The sequence below is a fragment of the Procambarus clarkii genome, chromosome 91 (assembly GCF_040958095.1).
Source record: "Procambarus clarkii isolate CNS0578487 chromosome 91, FALCON_Pclarkii_2.0, whole genome shotgun sequence".
Lineage (NCBI taxonomy): Eukaryota > Metazoa > Arthropoda > Malacostraca > Decapoda > Cambaridae > Procambarus > Procambarus clarkii.
In genome coordinates, this window is record NC_091240.1 from 8,124,594 (window position 1) to 8,145,969 (window position 21,376).

General features: G+C 43.6%; 1 protein-coding gene across 1 annotated transcript in view; it reads right to left on the bottom strand.

Moving 5' to 3' along the window:
• LOC123773826 (uncharacterized) overlaps nt 1-21,376 on the bottom strand; it is a gene marked incomplete in the record, with an annotated part of 172,177 nt that overhangs the window by 97,382 nt on the left and 53,419 nt on the right. The window contains 4 exon segments of the mRNA XM_069318872.1: nt 9,076-9,158; nt 14,495-14,727; nt 16,910-17,026; nt 18,634-19,011. Coding sequence (XP_069174973.1) covers nt 9,076-9,158; nt 14,495-14,727; nt 16,910-17,026; nt 18,634-19,011 — 811 coding nt within the window.

Consider the following 21,376-nt stretch of genomic DNA (forward strand, 5'->3'; position numbering starts at 1 on the left):
TTACCAATGTTATAATTATCAATGGTATGATTATTGTTGTTATGAGTTATAATCAACTTTAAAAAGAAAACACGACAAGAGAGATATCAAAACGAAGTGATTGCGTTATCTTTCTAGTGGTTAGTGAGGCGGGGCTTAGGAGATGACATACAACCCAGCAAGCACATATGAGTGATGATAATCTACTAATTTTGTTGGGGATAGGAAGCTTGTATATATATATATATATATATATATATATATATATATATATATATATATATATATATATATATATATATATATATATATATATATATATATATGTCGTACCTAGTAGCCAGAACGCCCTTCTCAGCCTATTATGCAAGGCCCAATTTGCCTAATAAGCCAAGTTTTCCGGAATTAATATATTTTCTCTAATTTTTTTCTTATGAAATGATAAAGCTACCCATTTCATTATGTATGAGGTCAATTTTTTCTATTGGAGTTAAAATTAACATAGATATATGACTGAACCTAACCAACCCTACCTAACCTAACCTAACCTATCTTTATAGGTTAGGTTAGGTTAGGTAGCCGAAAATGTTAGGTTAGGTTAGGTTAGGTAGGTTAGGTAGTCGAAAAACAATTAATTCATGAAAACTTGGCTTATTAGGCAAATCGGGCCTTGCATAGTAGGCTGACAAGTGCGTTCTGGCTACTAGGTACGACATATATATATATATATATATATATATATATATATATATATATATATATATATATATATATATATATGTATGTATATAATGAACAGGTACATTTCGTGGAAGGGAACAACATGCCCAGAAATTTCTGTCCTGCCAAGAGATCGAACCCGGGACCTTCAGTCTGTGAACAGGGAACATAGTCACTGTACCACCGAGCACACACACACACACACACACACACACTCACACACACACACACACACACACACACACACACACACACACACACACACACACACAAACACACACGCACGCACACACACTCAACCCTAAGACTGTTACAGTGAAATACAGCATCCAAAATCTGTATTATTAAAGGTATCCGGGATCCCGTGGCTGGTCCTCATTTTTATTGGAGAGAGGAAAGAGGATGTGAGAAAACGGAGAGCAAAGAGAAGAGGAGGAGGAGGAAGAAGAGGAAGAGGAGGAGGAGAGGAAGTGTACCAGTGAATTTTTTTAATACGTGGACTGCCTTCCCTTGACAAAAGCTCCAGCTTAGAAAAATGTTTTGCGATGATATTCGGCCGAGAGAGAGAGAGAGAGAGAGAGAGAGAGAGAGAGAGAGAGAGAGAGAGAGAGAGAGAGAGAGAGAGAGAGAGAGAGAGAGAGAGAGAGAGAGAGAGAGGTGTGGGACGAAATGTCACTTCCTACAGGAACATCATCTTCCGTGTTGCAAGACAATGATCTTACAAGAACACGCTGTCAACGACAGGTGCGTGTGTGTGTGTGTGTGTGTGTGTGTGTGTGTGTGTGTGTGTGTGTGTGTGTGTGTGTGTGTGTGTGTGTGTGTGTGTGTGACTGGTCCCTCTTGGCCTTCAAGTCAGTCAGCATCAGTCGCTACAGCTGTATGAATACACTAGTGTATTCCTGTATTTCGTTGTTTATGGATATACATGCCTGTGCGTATTTAGTAATTTGTGCCTGCAGGATTGGGTTGTTAGCGCTTGTTAATGTCCAGCCTTTCCTAACCGTCGATTGTCTAATAATCCCTGACCAATTTTCTCTATCATATGTGATTTATTTAGTCACACACACACACACACACACACACACACACACACACACACACACACACACACACACACACACACACACACACACACACTCACAAAGATTTGATAGAACCCAATAGGCTCTTAAGAATTTGCACACCAGTTGATTGACAGTTCAGAGGCGGGACCAAAGAGTCAAAATTCAACTCCCGCAAGCTCCAATTTTTCCTCTTGCTAATCATTCTCTCTCCCTATCATTCTTCCCCTCCACCTTCTTCTTCATCCTAATCTTTCTCCCTCCCTATCTTTCTTTTTTACCAATCTTTCTATCTTGCCACCTTTCTTCCTCCCTCTCACTTATTCCTCCCTCTCACTTCTTCCTGCCTCTCACTTCTTCTCTCCTCTCTACCTTCCTCCTCCCCCTCCCTGTTTTCCATGGCAACGAGCCCCAGGCGTCCGTGTTCACTCTCACAATATTCAATTGAATTTCATGGGAATAATCCGAAAAGCGACGAATTGATAATGGGAAACGAATCCCCGATTATATTTCAGTTTTATCGCTGATGTGTTTCTCTCACCCCCCTCCCCCTACCTCCCTCCCCCTCTCCTTCTCCCTCTCCCTCCCTTCCTTCTACTGTCCTTCTTCTCTACCTCTTCCTTCCTTCCCCTCACTCTCCCCTCATCCCCCCTTCGTCTCCTTCCCCTTAAAACATACTGTTCAGCGATAATAATTCACTATGTTACATTTTATGTAGTAACAAGAAGTTATTTGTATGAAGTGATTCAGTAATTCCTCTGGGGATCAGTAGTAGTCAAGGGGAAAGTTGAAAATTTCAGTTTGGTAGCAGGTTGTTGCTTCTGGAAATTTTTCTTATTAAGATCACTCAATAGCTCAGTCGATAGAGCTTCTGCCTCACACACGTGGGATCTATGGTTCGAGTCTCCTACAGCCCAGGTGAATGGAATCTCTATAATTCATTTGAGTTTCCAGCTTTAAGGATATGCTATCATATCCTCCCCCCCCCTCCTCTATCTTCTTTTTTCTAGTGTCGTAAGGTTCAGTTCCTTCAGGCGCTCTTCATATCCCATCCCTTCTAACTCTGGGACGAGCCTCGTCGCAAACTTGTGAACCTTTTCCAGTTTCCTTATGTGATTCTTCAGGTGGGGGCTCCATGATGGCGCGGCATACTCTAAGACTGGTCTCACGTAGGCTGTGTAAAGCGCCCTAAAAGCCTCTTCACTTAGGTTTATGAATGATGTTCTAACTTTTGCCAGTGTAGAGTACGCTGCTGTCGTTATCCTGTGGTGTGTGTGTTTGTGTGTGTGTGTGTGTGTGTGTGTGTGTGTGTGTGTGTGTGTGTGTGTGTGTGTGTGTGTGTGTGTGTGTGTGTGTACTCACCTAATTGTACTTGCGGGGGTTGAGCTCTGGCTCTTTGGTCCCGCCTCTCAACTGTCAATCAACTGGTGTACAGATTCCTGAGCCTATTGGGCTCTTATCATATCTACATTTGAAACTGTGTATGGAGTCAGCCTCCACCACATCACTTCCTAGTGCATTCCATTTATTAACTACCCTGTGTACTCACCTAATTGTCACCTAATTGTGCTTGCGGGGGTTGAGCTCTGGCTCTTTGGTCCCGCCTCTCAACCGTCAATCAACTGGTGTACAGATTCCTGAGCCTATTGGGCTCTATCATATCTACATTTGAAACTGTGTATGGAGTCAGCCTCCACCACATCACTTCCTAATGCATTCCATTTACTAACTACTCTGACACTGAAAAAGTTCTTTCTAACGTATCTGTGGCTCATTTGGGTACTCAGCTTCCACCTGTGTCCCCTTGTTCGCGTCCCACCAGTGTTGAATAGTTCATCCTTGTTTACCCGGTTGATTCCCCTGAGGATTTTGTAGGTTGTGATCATGTCCCCCCTTACTCCCCCCCGTGTGTGTGTGTATGTGTGTGTGTGTGTGTGTGTGTGTGTGTGTGTGTGTGTGTGTGTGTGTGTGTGTGTGTGTGTGTGTGTGTGTGTGTGTGTGTGTGTGTAGTTCAGCACAAACGGAAGTTCAAAATTCAGAATAAACCAACTCGACATTGCAACCAAAAAAAAAAAAAATACAGAACACACACACTTATATACATTTTATTTTCACGATTGGCATTACTATGATTGATAAAATAAAAATAACTCCAGGTGCATGTAATTCAAATGTTGAGGATACGGTCCATTGGGACTGATTACATTTTTCAACTGTAATCATGTAACATCACTTTGTAGATTGGGAAAGGATTACCTAGACTCCTGTTAGAGTAGGTACTATGTTTTACATTCTGGAAATGTTATCAAATTGTAACCTTACATGATGACGAAAGAAAATAATTAAACAAAGAAAGCAAGCAAATAATGTATTCACCTAGTTGTACTTGCGGGGGTTGAGCTTTGCTCTTTCGACCCGCCTCTCAACTGTCAATCAACTGGAGTACAGATTCCTGAGCCTACTGGGCTCTATCATATCTACACTTGAAACTGTGTATGGAGTCAGCCTCCACCACATCACTGCCTAATGCATTCCACCTGTTAACTACTCTGACACTGAAAAAGTTCTTTCTAACATCCCTGTGGCTCATGTGTGTGTGTGTGTGTGTGTGTGTGTGTGTGTGTGTGTGTGTGTGTGTGTGTGTGGTGTGGGGAAAAAATGTAGTTAGTAAACAATTGATTGACAGTTGAGAGGCGGGCCGAAAGAGCAAAGCTCAACCCCCGCAAACATAACTAGGTGAATACTAGGTGAATACCATTTGATTGACAATTGAGAGGCGGGAACCAAACAGCCAGAACTCAACACCCCCCCCCCTGCAAGCACCATTAGGCAAGTACAATTAGGTAAGTACACACACACACGGAGCCTCTGAGCCTTGCAAGCAGTTTCTAATATATTAACACGCTGCTCAAGACAGCTTAAGCCAGCGTAGTACAAAGACGCGGCAGAGGGAACAAAATCTCTTCTCTTTATCACCATATAGAACAAAAATGTTCTCCTCCCAGCACTTAGAAATACAGAAAATCCTCTCGCTACCGCCTTGGGGAGCCGGTCGGCCGAGCAGACAGCACGCCGGACTTGTGATCCTGTTGGTCCCGGGTTCGATCCCAGGCGTCGGCGAGATACAATGGGCAGAGTTTCTTTCACCCTATGCCCCCTGTTACCTAGCAGTAAAATAGGTACCTGTGTGTTAGTCAGCTGTCACGGGCTGCTTCCTGGGGGTGGAGGCCTGGTCGAGGACCGGGCCGCGGGGACAGTAAAGCCCCGAAATCATCTCAAGATAACCTCAAGATAACCGCGCTTAGAAGCTACCTAGTTTCTAACACCCCATCAAGAGAGAACAACTAAGAATTCCCTACTTCACGTACCTAGAAACAAATGAAGATATCTTCTTCGTTAAACAAATGAAGATATCTTCTTCGTTAAACAAATGAAGATATCTTCTTCGTTAAACAAATGAAGATATCTTCTTCGTTAAACAAATGAAGATATCTTCTTCGTTAAACAAATGAAGATTTCTTCTTCGTTAAACAAATGAAGATATCTTCTTCGTTAAACAAATGAAGATATCTTCTTCGTTAAACAAATGAAGATATCTTCTTCGTTAAACAAATGAAGATATCTTCTTCGTTAAACAAATGAAGATATCTTCTTCGTTAAACAAATGAAGATATCTTCTTCGTTAAACAAATGAAGATATCTTCTTCGTTAAACAAATGAAGATATCTTCTTCGTTAAACAAATGAAGATATCTTCTTCGTTAAACAAATGAAGATATCTTCTTCGTTAAACAAATGAAGATATCTTCTTCGTTAAACAAATGAAGATATCTTCTTCGTTAAACAAATGAAGATATCTTCTTCGTTAAACAAATGAAGATATCTTCTTCGTTAAACAAATGAAGATATCTTCTTCGTTAAACAAATGAAGATATCTTCGTTAAACAAATGAAGATATCTTCTTCGTTAAACAAATGAAGATATCTTCTTCGTTAAACAAATGAAGTTTTCTTCGTTAAACAAATGAAGATTTCTTCTTCGTTAAACAAATGAAGATATCTTCTTCGTTAAACAAATGAAGATATCTTCGTTAAACAAATGAAGATATCTTCTTCGTTAAACAAATGAAGATATCTTCTTCGTTAAACAAATGAAGATATCTTCTTCGTTAAACAAATGAAGATATCTTCTTCGTTAAACAAATGAAGTTTTCTTCGTTAAACAAATGAAGATATCTTCTTCGTTAAACAAATGAAGATATCTTCTTCGTTAAACAAATGAAGATATCTTCTTCGTTAAACAAATGAAGATATCTTCGTTAAACAAATGAAGATATCTTCTTCGTGTATTTAAGATAAATCCAAGAATATCTTCTTTATGTGCTTATAGATAACACGAGAGTATCTTCCTCCCTGTGCTCAAAGGGAACTCCAAGTCACTTCTGGGTGTACAAGACCGAAAAGTATTTAGAATTACAAAGAAATGTCACAGACAGACTGTCCAAAATAATAAAAAGTAAGGTTTGGAAGTCTTCAAGTTTTGCATATCACCTGCAACGATTTCCTGATCAACTAGGTTGTGAGATGGCATCGGACCGGGTTGCAAGAGTAGAGCAACGCTAAAAACTGGCCACAGGTAAAACACAGGGGACACTAAAATAAGAATCCTGCCAATAGGAGACTAATGCATCTTCAGAAACTAATTTAATGCACCCGGGGAGGGGTGGGGGTGTGGGGGTGTCAAGGAGGGGGTTCTAAAAGAGGTTTGGGGGTTCTAAAAGAGGTATTGGGGGGTTCTAAAAGAGGTTTGGGGGTTCTAAAAGAGGTATTGGGGGGTTCTAAAAGAGGTTTGGGGGTTCTAAAAGAGGTATTGGGGGTCCTAAAAGAGGTTTGGGGGTTCTAAAAGAGGTATTGGGGGTTCTAAAAGAGGTTTGGGGGTCCTAAAAAGGGGGTGTGGGGGTCGAGGTGGGGGTCCTCTAGTACAATAGAGTAAACTCCACAGCTCAACCAAATTACCTTTCTGTCGGACCTCAGAAATAATTTCCCCTGAGAGATAGGGATCAAGGGCAGGGAGATATTAGGGTGAGGGAAGAGGCAGCCCCTGTCGTAATGTGTCCCCTCAGGCTCACACCAAGGGGAGAAGGAAGGCAGGCAGGAAAAGGGGAGACAGCTGAGGGGAAGAGGTCACAGCAGACATGAGATAAAGAGACGAAAATGGGAAGGAATGATAAGGAAAGGAAGATAAGCGTTTATTAAAATAGAGAGTCGAGAAGTGGGGAGAGAAGAGAAAGGGGAAATAGGGAGAGGAGAGGAGAAAAGGGGAGTTACGAGTGGGGGAGACGGGGAAGAGTAAGTGGGAAGAAGAGGATTTGAGTCCCAAGATTGGAACCAAGAGAAAGAGATTCTCTTGGAGTATTAGCTAGTCACCCTTGAAGGGGCATTATCCATCACCACAACAAATTACTATATAAACACGCACTAATTACCACTTTCCCCCTTAAGGTCTGCCTACCACTTAAGGCCTACTTGAGAAGCCAATAACTCACCCCCCCCCCAACTTTAATAGGGGGAGGGCAAACCCGTAATATTTTGGTGTAAATATTCTTAAATGTCTATCTTATATTTTTCGCGTATTTCCCAGTGTCTCCTTATCTCTGTTATCCATGTCTTCGTAGGGTGGTGTCTAATCTTCTCCCATTTACCGGATACTCTCCTTTTCCTTTTCAACATTATATCCTCTTATGTCTTTCCTATTTCTTCACGTTATCTCCTTGTTTATTTATCTGTCCAGTTATCTGTCCATTTCTTGACTCTCACTCGCAATTAAGACGATGTCTTCCAGCAAATGTTTCTTATCTTCCAAGGCAAGCAAGAGCGCCTTCTTCTCTCTAAACGATGGTAATACTGTTGGTGTCTTAAACAACCACCACAATAAACAACCTTCCCCCCTCCCCCCCCCCCCCCCACTGTGTACTAAACTGCTGGGGTGCACTTTGTGGTACAGAGGAAATGTCTAACTCTAACTACTGATCAACCTTAGGATGAAACCAACAGCAATTGCCTAACGCCAAGGTACGTATGTAACTGATAGGTGAGCAGTAGGCATCAGATGAAAGGAAACGTGCACAATCGTTTCTGTCGTGACCATGGCGACCAATCACGAAGTCGGTGCAAGGTGGGTAACCGAGTCCTTAGAGTTTCTTCAATCGAAGAACACACCTTGGAATAAATATATATATGTCGTACCTAGTAGCCAGAACGCACTTCTCAGCCTACTATGCAAGGCCCGATTTGCCTAATAAGCCAAGTTTTCCTGAATTAATATATTTTCTCTAATTTTTTTCTTATGAAATGATAAAGCTACCCATTTCATTATGTAGGAGGTCAATTTGTTTTATTGGAGTTAAAATTAACGTAGATATATGACCGAACCTAACCAATCCTACCTAACCTAACCTATCTTTATAGGTTAGGTTAGATTAGGTGGCCGAAAAAGTTAGGTTAGGTTAGGTAGGTTAGGTAGTCGAAAAACAATTAATTCATGAAAATTTGGCTTATTAGGCAAATCGGGCCTTGCATAGTAGGCTGAGAAGTGCGTTCTGGCTACTAGGTACGACACATATATATATATATATATATATATATATATATATATATATATATATATATATATGTCGTACCTAGTAGCCAGAACGCACTTATCGGCCTACTATGCAAGGCCCGATTTGCCTAATAAGCCAAGTTTTCCTGAATTAATATATTTTCTCTAATTTTTTTCTTATGAAATGATTAATCTACCCATTTAATTATGTATGAGGTCAATTTTTTTTATTGGAGTTTAAATTAACGTAGATATATGACCAAACCTAACCAACCCTACCTAACCTAACCTAACCTATCTTTATAGGTTAGGTTAGGTTAGGTAGCCGAAAAAGTTAGGTTAGGAAGGTTAGGTAGTCGAAAAACAATTAATTCATGAAAACTTGGCTTATTAGGCAAATTGGGCCTTGAATAGTAGGCTGAGAAGTGAGTTCTGGCTACTAGGTACGACATATATATATATATATATATATATATATATATATATATATATATATATATATATATATTTATATATATATATATTTAGTAGATCAAGGATTATCATAGATATGTAGATAGAAGTCAGCCCCCAGCTGGGAACCTCTTCTAGTGTGTGTGTGTGTGTGTGTGTGTGTGTGTGTGTGTGTGTGTGTGTGTGTGTGTGTGTGTGTGTGTGTGTGTGTGTGTGTGTGTGTGACCTAAAGAACGGCTAGGTGGACCGCGATATTCCCTGACCAGTGGGAGGCATAACACTCAAAGTATTATCCCAGCCCCCAAGTAAGATCACCTTTATTGCTTCGTTGCCTTCGATTCGGTGCCTGTAAACCCAAAACAAAAAGTTTACCTCTCACCAATATACATAAACGGTCTGTATTGACCCGACGGCCGCTCACCCCTCCCCCCCCCTCCCCCCCTACCCATGTGTCCTGGTGTTTCTCATTGGCTTAGTTCCACACGAGCGTGGTGACACACACACACACACACACACACACACACACACACACAGGGAACGAGGGGACATGGGTGGAAACTGGAAACTCCTGATGAGTCACAGAGATGTTAGGAAGTTTTCTTTTAGCGTGAGAGTAGTGGGAAAATGGAATGCACTTGGGGAACAGGTTGTGGAAGCAAACTCTATTCATAATTTTAAAATTAGGTATGATAGGGAAATGGGACAGGAGTCATTGCTGTAAACGACCGATAGCTGGAAAGGCGGGATCCAAGAGTCAATGCTCGATCCTGCAAGCACAAATAGGTGAGTACGAATAGGTGAGTACACATACAGACAGATAGATAGATAGTTGGCCAAGTAAGGAAAATCCTGCTTGGCCAACGTAATAGAGTTCTATAACAAGATGACAACAAACAAATTGGAGAAAGAGAGAGAGAGAGAGAGAGAGAGAGAGAGAGAGAGAGAGAGAGAGAGAGAGAGAGAGAGAGAGAGAGAGAGAGAGAGAGAGAGAGAGAGAGAGAGACACTGCTTCTCATAAGCCACTGCTATGCAAACTGGAAAACGAAAAACAGCCGGGCGTCTTGGAAAGAGTTCTTAAGTAGGGGGGGAAGGAGCACCTTTCAGGAATAAGACAAAGAGTTGTACCAAGAGGAGAAATATGAGAATAGAGAGAGAGAGGGGTAATAAATGGAGTACCTCAAGGGTGGGCACCAGAGGCCCATCCTGACCCTAATACCCGAAACCGATTCAACAGAGGAAGTCAGCTCCTTCTTATCCATGTTTTCTGACGGTGCCAAGTTAATGAGGAAGATTGCAACACCATGCAGACCAAAACAGACAATCTCCAGAGATATGGATTGAGACGTGACTTCTCGAAATTTTTCTCCTGACATATTGCAAAGTTAAGAGGATTGGAATTGAAGTAGGAAGCCTTCAAATACAGCACAGAGAAGGTAACATTCTATTTCTAAAAGATAGAGAGAGACTTAGGAGTGGACATGACTCGTGGTCTGACCCCTCACAGGCCCCACTCACATCTTTGGACCAAAGAGCCAAAGCACTACCCCCGAAAGCACCAATAGGTGAGTTCACCAGCAGCATCACAAAAATTGTCATACATCATACACTGAACAATGTCTTCCTATCCTTCAGAAATTTGGACAGTGATCTCCTCCAAGTGCTCAATACATCCTCTGTGAGAGATCCATTATTGAGTGTGCTGTCCCCGCATGGAACCCTTACATATAGAAAACACAAAACCAAACCAGATGGGGTTAAAAAATATGCAACAAGATTCGTTCCTGAGCTAAACCTGTGAAGAAAGACAGTAGGAACTGGAGTTCATTACACTGGAGGAAAGAATGAATAGGGCACACACATGATAACGACGTGCCAGATACTAAGAGGAATTGACACAAAAGATATAGAGGCAATGTTTAAGATCAGTCAAAGTAGAATAAGAGGCCTTAATTTCACTACTTGTGGTCGAAAGGCAGGACTTAAGAGGCCCTCCCTTCGACCCTGCAAGCACAAATAGGCGAATAGAACTAGGTGAGTAGACACAAACACATTTCGGGCCAACATAAGAAAGAGCTTGGCTGGTCAGGCTTCAGTGCTGGTATCACGAGGAATCAGTTGCCCTCATAACCAGCCCTGGCAAACGTTTCTGTCACCCTGGCAAACGTTTCTGTCACCCTGGCAAACGTTTCTGTCGATCGCGGCGCCTCAGACTCCCCCAATGTCCAGACAACACCAAAAAGCCTCCAAAGGGCCTTCAAGGATTCGAGGCTCAAGTGCTTTCAAAAGCGATTCACTTAAGCTTTTTACCTCCAGCTGTGGAGAACTGAAAATCAATGTCGAATGGCATCCCATTGATTGTTTCTTACCTCTTACCTCTTGTTCCTTTCTTGAAGAGGTTCAGCCCAGAGGAGCAGAGTTGATGAAGCCTGAGAGAGCCTTCAGATAGTCCTTAGAACATCATTCAATGTTGATTAGGGGGCGTTTAGAGGGATTGTAACAGATTTAAATAGTAATGCACTTGACTGATTGGAGGAATAATTCGATTGTTTTTTCTGGCATGATTGTGTGTTTTAGTTGCCCTAACAGCCAATTAAGCGACGAAGGGAACCAGGTTTCAAACCTAAGTTCCAGAGTCACTAACTCATGGCACTCTAATAGGAAACCGCTCACTAATCTTGTTTACAGCCTCCTACTCCACTCTTGTTTACAGCCTCCTACTCCACTCTTGTTTACAGCCTCCTACTCCACTCTTGTTTACAGCCTCCTACTCCACTCTTTGTTTACAGTCTCCTACTCCACTCTTGTTTACAATCTCCTACTCTACCCTTGTTTACAGCCTCCTACTCCACTCTTTGTTTACAGTCTCCTACTCCACTCTTGTTTACAATCTCCTACTCTACCCTTGTTTACAGCCTCCTACTCCACTCTTGTTTACAATCTCCTACTCCACTCTTTGTTTACAGCCTCCTACTCTACCCTTGTTTACAGCCTCCTACTCCATTCTTTGTTTACAGCCTCCTACCCCACTCTTGTTTATAATCTCCTACTCCACCTGTGTCATTGTTTTCCCATCCCCCCCCCACCGACTCCAAATTTCGCGTGTAGTCTGCGTATATCTCCGGGTTATACAATCGGGTCAATTGTTTACAGCCAATTTTCTTCGCGTTAAAATTCAAATCCGCAAAATTTTACAGATAAATGTAGGATTTTAATGGCGATATCACCTTAGTTGATTGAGAATTGTATGAATACATAGTTTAATAATATTAATTAGAGATTCAAGCCACTCTTCCTGTCAGGCTCGGTGGCTTGGGTGTCCGCACCGCCACCCAAATTGCTGTCCCAGCCTTCCTGTCTTCCTCCTCAGCATCAGATGACCTGGTTAAGGAAATTCTACCTGACACCCTGAGTGATGTAGCGGGGATACAGGACCCCCACTACACGGAATGCGACACGAAATGGGGTGCCATGACAGACCCAGCACTCAGACCAGCCATGCCGAAAGCCAAGAAACAATCCAGTTGGGACAGCCCCATTGTAGACAAAGAAGCCACAGCTTTGCTGGAGGCAGCAACAACCCCCAGTGATCGTGCACGCCTCACAGCTGTGCAGGCTCCCCATGCAGGGGACTTCCTTCTGGCAGTCCCTATGTCTGCGACAGGCACACGTCTTGATCCGCAGGAGCTCCGTATTGCAGTCGCTCTCCGCCTTGCTGCCCCTATCCACACTGTTCACAGGTGTATTTGCGGCGAGGCAGATGCTGACGAATATGGATTGCATGGCCTGCACTGTGGAAAATCGGGTGGTTGGCACACTAGACACGACGAAGTCAACGACATCATTAAAAGAAGCCTTGCCTCTGCTCAGTGTCCAGCGGAGAGAGAGCCCCGCAACCTACTGAACCGTGACTCTGTTAGCTTTGCCGGCCGACCAGACGGAATCACACTGCGTCCGTGGAAGGGTGGCAGGCAGTTAGCATGGGACTATACTTGCGTATCCACCCTGGCAACGACATACATCACTCTCTCTGCCGGCACGGCGGGAGCCGCAGCGACACACAGAGAAAAACAAAAGTCAGTCAAGTACAGGCAATTAGATCAAAGGTACAATTTCGTTCCAATAGGGTCTGAGACCCTAGGCCCATGGGGTGAGAGTGCAAGAAGGTTTCTTAAGGATCTTGGTTCCAAGCTCATTGACACCACAAGAGACCCTAGAGCAGCAAGTTTTCTCTTTCAGCGCCTCAGTGTCGCGATCCAGAGGGGAAATGCCCGCTGCATCCTCGGTTCCTGCCCGGCGTCGGAGGAGTTCGAGGAAATCTACAGCCTCTAGGAAGCGAACTTTTTCTTGTGTCCTCTTAATGTTTATTTTTTGTATAAAATCAGATATGTAACTGTATAACCTTGCATAATAAAGTGTACATCATATATATATATATATATATATATATATATATATATATATATATATATATATATATATATATATATATATATATTACTAGCATTAAATAGGTACTTGGGAGTTAGTCAGCTGTCACGGGCTGCTTCCTGGGGGGTGGGGGGGGGGTGGAGTGCCGCGGGGACACTAAAGCCCCGTAATCATCTCAAGATAACCTCAAGATAACCTCTAGCTGAAAGAAGGGGGGGGGGACCCTGTAAATAAAAAAAAGCGAAGCAAATACATTCATTTGTTCAAAAACATTCATTTGTTCAAAAACATTCATTTGTTCAAAAACATTCATTTGTTCAAAAACATTCATTTGTTCAAAAACATTCATTTGTTCAAATACATTCATAACAAAAAAGACTGAAAATGTGAAAAACAAAAAATTCCTTCATAGAAAACCTCGGATAATAGGAAGTAGCAACCAAAAGGAGGAGAAAATAGCAATAAAGGAAAAGTTTATGGAAATAGCGAGAAAATCAATTTGTTTACATAAAAATGTATGGGAGATAAGAGCGCTGAGAGGGAGAGAATAGGAGAAATCCATTACGAAGGAGGACCAGGAGAGTGGTGTTGGGGAGCTTACGGGGAGAGAGAGAGAGAGAGAGAGAGAGAGAGAGAGAGAGAGAGAGAGAGAGAGAGAGAGAGAGAGAGAGAGAGAGAGAGAGAGAGAGAGAGAGAGAGAGAGACTGAGAGGTTTCCCCTCTCTTGCCTTACATGGCAATAGAGGGGAATCCTTCTGAGGATTGACTGTTGACGGAGAGGGGAGAGGTAGTGAGGAAGAGAGAGATGGAGACGGAAGAGGGTTACCCCTGCTCCTCCAGCTGTCGTTCCAGCTGTTACTCCTGCTCCTCCAGCTGTCGTTCCAGCTGTTACCTCTCCTACTCCAGCTGTCGTTCCAGCTGTTACTTCTGCTCCTCTAGCTGTCGTTCCAGCTGTTACCCCCCCCTGGTTCTCCTGCTGTCGTTCCAGCTGTTTCTCCTGCTCCTCTAGCTGTCGTTCCAGCTGTTACCCATGCTTCTCCTGCTGTCGTTCCAGCTGTTACCCCTGCTTCTCCTGCTTGTCGTTCTAGCTGTTACTCCTGCTCCTCTAGCTGTCGTTCCAGCTGTTACCCCTGCTTCTCCTAGCTGTCGTTCCAGCTGTCACCTCTCTTCCTCCAGCTGTCGTTCCAGCTGTTACCCCCCTGCTCCTCCAGCTGTCGTTCCAGCTGTCGTTGCTGCTGCCGCTGATGAGTCTGACTTGGTATTACGGTCTGTAAGAGGAACGACAACACGACAACACAGTTTCCGCTCGTCCAACTGTCCTTCCTGCCACTGTTGCTTGCTGTTGCTTGCTGTTGCTTGCTGCTGTTTGCAATACCGGTTATATTGCAGTTCAATTGTTGAGGCTGATGACGACTCTTGCATTGTTAGCGTCCTCGTTACCGACGTCAATATCAACTCAATTGCCTTGTCCGCCCCTGTGCTGTTTCTCTTTTGAACAGCTTGGTTATTTATCTGTTTACCAATATATGTATATATATATATATATATATATATATATATATATATATATATATATATATATATATATATATATATATATATATATATATATATATATATATATATATACATATATGCAACAATGATCACAAAAACACTGATTTAAGTATGCGGAAAAACGACATGTGAGAAAAATGCTAAATGCGAGAGAATGCTAAACGCGTTTTTGGCTTAAATCCTCTTTATCAGAGCAAAGTAGAATGAATGAATCAAACTTTGATTTATTCTACTTTGTTGCTGTCCAAAGTGGAACTTTTCTCTTACGCGGAAACCGAATTTGCCCTTAACCAAATTGGGTTTCTTCACAACATGTTTTGACAGCTGCTTGGACTGATTACTGTCAGCTTTGGTCATAAAATGTTGTAAATCATTAACATTGTCTTGTAAGCTTGGTCTAGGTGTTATGATCACGACCTTAGCGATACAACATGTGCTGGGGGGGATTACGTAAGTTGGTGGCAATATATATGCTTTCAGTGCAACAGCTTTACGGCCAAAGTTTTGGCTTGCAACATAATCTCGTTGCAGCATGCATTAGTACCAATGCATTAGGGAAGCATAATTTGCTCCGAACATGGTTAAAGCCTCCAACATAACCGGATTACATCATGTTTAGGGCATGAGAGATCACACATGACTTACCACACTAAAATGTAATGTTATTTCTTTTTTGTTAATGTGGGAGCAGGGTTAATTAGGAGTGACATGATTAGTGTCATGGGGAACAGTACTATAGCTCCTGGCACCGGCCCCGCCCTTGGTGCCGTAGTTAAGCAAGTGGGGAATGGGCCGTCTCTCTCTCTCTCTCTCTCTCTCTCTCTCTCTCTCTCTCTCTCTCTCTCTCTCTCTCTCTCTCTCTCTCTCTCTCTCTCTCTCTCTCTCTCTCTCTCTCTCTCTCTCTCTCTCTCACACTCACACTCACTCTCTCTCTCTCTCTCTCTCTCTCTCTCTCTCTCTCTCTCTGTCGGGGATTTGAGTCAGCCGCACTGGACTGGATGTCATATGAAATGTATGTTAGAACTGGCTGTAAGGAGGGAGGGAGGTAGAATTGTCCGATTAGGTAGAATTGCCTGTAGGGAGAGAGGGAGGTAGAATTACCCGTAGTGAGGGAGTTAAAATTACCTGTTAGGGAAGGAGTTAGAATTGGCTGTTAGGTAAAATTACCTGTAGGGAGAGAGGGAGTGAGGGAGGGATACAGACGATGTGGAGAGCGATGGAAGATGGAAATTGGATTTGCTTCTGGTTATTCTAACCTCGTCAGCTCGAAACTGTCAGAATAGAGAACAAATTCGATGCACTAAGTGGTGAAGTGGTGGAGGCAGACTGCTTTTGGCAGTTTCAGATGTGGACAAGAAAAGATCCTGTACACCAGTTGATTGAACGTCGACAGGCGGGACCAAAGAGCCAAAGCTCAAATCCCGCAAGCACAACTAGGTGAGTACACATTATTCTGTGTAAAGTGCAGGAGATAGATATCACAGAGATAATAACAGAGCACGAGGAAAAGATAACGAACGGACAAAAGATACGTAACGAACGGACAGCGTGGATTTAGTCACGCCTAACGAATCTGATCGACGTCAATGACAAGTTACCTAAACAATACACACAGAAATCACAATAGCGTGATGCATCAAATGAACAAATCCACAAGAGCCGTGACGAGGGTTCGAACCTGCGTCCGAGAGGATCCCAGACGCTGCCTTTACCTAAACAATCTACCTAAATTGTCAAAAGGCATTCGATACTCTTCCTCACGGAAGACTGTGTACAAAAAGGCCAATGCCAGCTGGGGTAACTGGGGAGACACAGTACCTAAAAGGCACGGAACGAAAAAGTAACAGTCAGAGAGATTTGGAGCAGGAAGAGTGTGACGGCCGGGCGGGGTCCCCCAAGGAACTATCCTGGAACTACTACTATTACTAGTAGTAGTAGTAGTAGTAGTAGTAGGCATCCATCAGTCTCAGGAGACTATGCGCTCTGGTTGTCGGTCTGGAGTGGCCTCATCCACGGCGCAAAGCCAGGAGTAGGTTCATACGAGAGGGGAGAAGCTGTTACCCATGCAGCAGGTCCCCCTACTCTACTACTTTTCCTATTTTATGTCAATTACCAACCCGAGGGGAATGAGGCCGAATACGTCAATGTTTTCAGACCACGCGGGGGCATACATAAACTGCGTGACATCGACAGCATACGTTAGACCAATGATAGAATATGCAGCATCGGCCTAGAACCCACCATAAAATCAAAACTGAAAATAAAACTTAGAGACTTGCAACGGGATTAGTGCCAGGATTAAACACTGATAAGTGAACGCGGCTGCAACATTGTTATGCAAGAGAACGCGCGCTCCATCACGAACAGTGCCGTTGATCATGACCTAATATTCATGCCTGAACGTCACCTCCTACTATGGCTCCGGATAAAACGCTAATAACTCCCCCATCCCGGTAATGCTCCGGATAAAACGTCGATACCTCCCCTATCGCTGAGGATAAAGCGACAAGAACACATTGAAAAGCGTATAACAGAATGAGATGTTCTCGCGTCCCTCAGCGCTGAACCCTCGTGTTATGGTGATAACATGAGGGTGATCGTGTTATCACCATAGCACGATATCACCATACAACGCTATCGTATGATGATAGCACATGTTCATGGCATAAGAATCACTGGTATTGGCAGAGCCGGGCGTTGGATAACTCAAAGCAACCTTGCTTTCGATCTGCTATCTCGAGGTTATCTTGAGATGATTTCGGGGCTTTTTAGTGTCCCCGCGGCCCGGTCCTCGACCAGGCCTCCACCCCCAGGAAGCAGCCCGTGACAGCTGACTAACACCCAAGTACCTATTTTACTGCTAGGTAACAGGGGCATAGGGTGAAAGAAACTCTGCCCATTGTTTCTCGCCGGCGCCTGGGATCGAACCCAGGACCACAGGATCACAAGTCCAGCGTGCTGTCCACTCGACCCGACCGGCCGACGCTTCCAAACGTAACCCAAATTTGTACACAGCTTTTTCCAATAGACACATTTACCATACATTTCTGTCCTTGTTTCTTAATCCAACACAAGAACTCCGTCGTTCTTGAGCGAATTTGTCGAATTTGCTTCCCCTACCTCGTCCCCTTTACTCGTGTACTCTTACTCCTCCTCCTCCTCCTCCTTCTTCCGTTCCTCCCTCCCACTGGGGGACCTCGGACCCAAAATTGCGGAAAAATGAAGGAAAAACATTTGTCGTCTTGTGTGGAAAAACAGGAGTCGTTGAGCCTTGCATAACGCGGCTGTGTCGTGTCAGTCATCTCGTCTGTGTCGGTCGCTAGGGGACACACCTGGAGAATGTTGCTCACCTCCTGTCTGTCTGTCTCTGTTTCTCTGAGTACTTTTAAGTCAGTTGCCCCCTTCTTTCTGTCTAACTCGTTCTCTTTGAGCGCATGATAACATGTTCCCGTTTTCTGTTTGGGCTTGAAGTAGTACTTTCTCTCTCTCTCTCTCTCTCTCTCTCTCTCTCTCTCTCTCTCTCTCTCTCTCTCTCTCTCTCTCTCTCTCTCTCTCTCTCTCTCTCTCTCTCTCTCTCTCTAACAGGACACACTTTAACACGCTCGTACCTTTATCCCAACCCTCTTTAACCTCACATGGTCAATGCCTTCTCCACCTCAGATATCTCCATGTTAACCTTATTTTCCCAGTTAAAAACACCGTGTGTGTGTGTGTGTGTGTGTGTGTGTGTGTGTGTGTGTGTGTGTGTGTGTGTGTGTGTGTGTGTGTGTGTGTCTTGTTATCACTTGTGCTTATTGGTACATTCGGTGAATTAGTCATTAGGTTGTGGTGACCTACTGCTTGCTGGTAGTACTCCTGTAGACGGTCTCTGGCGCCGGAAGACGGTCTCTGGCGCCGGAAGACGGTCTCTGGCGCCGGAAGACGGTCTCTGGCGCCGGAAGACGGTCTCTGGCGCCGGAAGACGGTCTCTGGCGCCTGAAGACGGTCTCTGGCGCCTGAAGACGGTCTCTGGCGCCGGAAGACGGTCTCTGGCGCCGGAAGACGGTCTCTGGCACCGGAAGACGGTCTCTGGCACCGGAAGACGGTCTCTGGCGCCGGAAGACGGTCTCTGGCGCCTGAAGACGGTCTCTGGCGCCGGAAGACGGTCTCTGGCGCCGGAAGACGGTCTCTGGCGCCGGAAGACGGTCTCTGGCGCCAGAAGACGGTCACTAGCACCTGAAGATAATCTCTACCCCCTCAGTCTCTAACAATAAATGACAAAAATTAGATAATGATGTTCTAAAACAAACACCAATAATCAATTCAGGTTTCACATCAACGTCGAGTTAAAGATGCAGTGTTTGCTGTTAGTTCTCAGAGAACATCTTCAACGGCTGTTATTCACCTGTTTTCCCGTTTTCAACAGTTGTTTTTTCATCTGATTCTCGTTTTCAACAGTGGTTTTTTCATCTGATTCCCGTTTTCAACAGTTGTTTTTTTCATCTGATTCCCGTTTTCAACAGTTGTTTTTTCATCTGATTCCCGTATTCAACAGCTGTTTTTCCACCAGTTTCCAAATTTCAATCCGTATTTTTTATCTGTTTGCCGTTTTCAGCAGCTGTTTTTCACGGGCTACTGTTTTTAACAGTTGTTTTTCACCTGTTTCCTGTTTTTAATAGAAACTGTTCACTTGTTTGCCTGTTTCGGTAGCTGTTTTTTCACATGTTCTCTGTTTTGAACACCTGTTTTTTTTCCACCTATTTCTCGTTACTCAGTAAGGTGGGAAGAAGCAGGACGGATATACTACGTATTTCTCTCTCTCTCTCTCTCTCTCTCTCTCTCTCTCTCTCTCTCTCTCTCTCTCTCTCTCTCTCTCTCTCTCTCTCTCTCTCTCTCTCTCTCTCTCTCTCTCTCTCTCTCTCTCTCTCTCTCTCTCTCTCTCTCTCTCTCTCTCTCTCTCTCTCTCTCTCTCTCTCTCTCTAGTGCCTCCATCTTCATCAGAGACACTAGCAAGGACAACAAAAACATTAATCACAAGGGGAAGGTACAATGATGAACCTATGACATCCCCTCCCCACCTACCCCTCACTCCCCAAAGCCATCACAGCCTGGACGCCCTACGCGCCCCGCTATTGATGCCTATTTACCACTGTTTACCCCAAAGGGGACACCACCCCGGTTAATCTTCCTCCTGCTCCCAAAATCGATAGATCTCTGACACCAGCACAGGACTCGGCCAATTATACGAGTTAATCTTTTATGCAGGGGGAAGGACACAGATTGCTTTTACGGAGGTATATATATATATATATATATATATATATATATATATATATATATATATATATATATATATATATATGTGTGTGTGTGTGTGTGTGTGTGTGTGTGTGTGTGTGTGTCAGACCACGAAGGAAGGATCATCTGAAGATCCTTATTCTACATCCTTCTGAAGATGTACTATTAAATACGAAAGTACTTAAGGAAATTCGTGTCTTAATCCTTCCTCCGTGGTCTGACACTGTCACATTGCTCATCACGTGTTAATTTCTTCGTGATTTACACACACAAGAAGCGTGTACTCACCTAGTTGTACTCACCTAGTTGTGCTTGCGGGAGTTGAGCTTTGGCTCTTTGGTCCCTGCCTCCCAACCCTCAATCAACGTGTGTGGCTCCATATGTACAGGGACGTTGACGAGTCATTGAATCTGCTAAATAAGTCTAAGGAAAACATAACCTGTATTTCAGGACTTAATGAAAATGGCAGAGGGTGGGTTAGGGGGGTTGCTATATATGCCGATATTTCTTAAAGTGTGGCATAGGTATCAACCCCGGCTGACCTAATGACACTCCCATACCCCCTATGTGTCATCTTGGAGAAGTTTGGCTAAGGCTAGCCTCGACCACCTACATGGCCTCGAACCGTAAACAGAAACAACAAACATATATTCCATTCCATTGACAAACGATATATCCCAAAATACCACCCATATGTACATTTTTTGACTAATTACAAGAATTTAAAATATCAAAGAGAAAGTGTGATTAGGGTCATTTACATCAGTGTGAGGGAGCCGAAGAGTAGTAAATATAGATAAGGGTAAATCCCCCTCTTTCTTATTTGGGTAAATCCCCCCCTTCTCATTCTCTGAAATCCCCCCTTTCCTTTTAAGAATAAACCAAGCAGCGAGCCCAGTCCTTGAGAACACGTAATGGGGCAAATCCAGCCAGCTACTTAACAGAATGGAACGCTAGATGTTACGGCGGTCAGGAGGGTCATCAATTACCTGCACACGGAGATCCGGAAAACGAATCCAGAGGGGAGAAAACCCACACTTTAATTGATGGCTTCCGGGGGGGGGGGGGGTCGGCCCTGGCGCGGGGGGTCTCTTCTGGAGGTGACGTGTCCCCCCCGGGACGCTGCGGGTGTCACCTCAGCCTCCATGCACCCTCTTGCTGTCAACATCAAAAGGATACGAAACCCTTTTATCTGTATTTTTTTTTATCTTTTATATCTCGCTAAGTATTACCATATGTAATAATAATAATATTTATTATTTATTTTTTGTTATTTATGGTGTTTTCTGCCTGTTTTATGCAC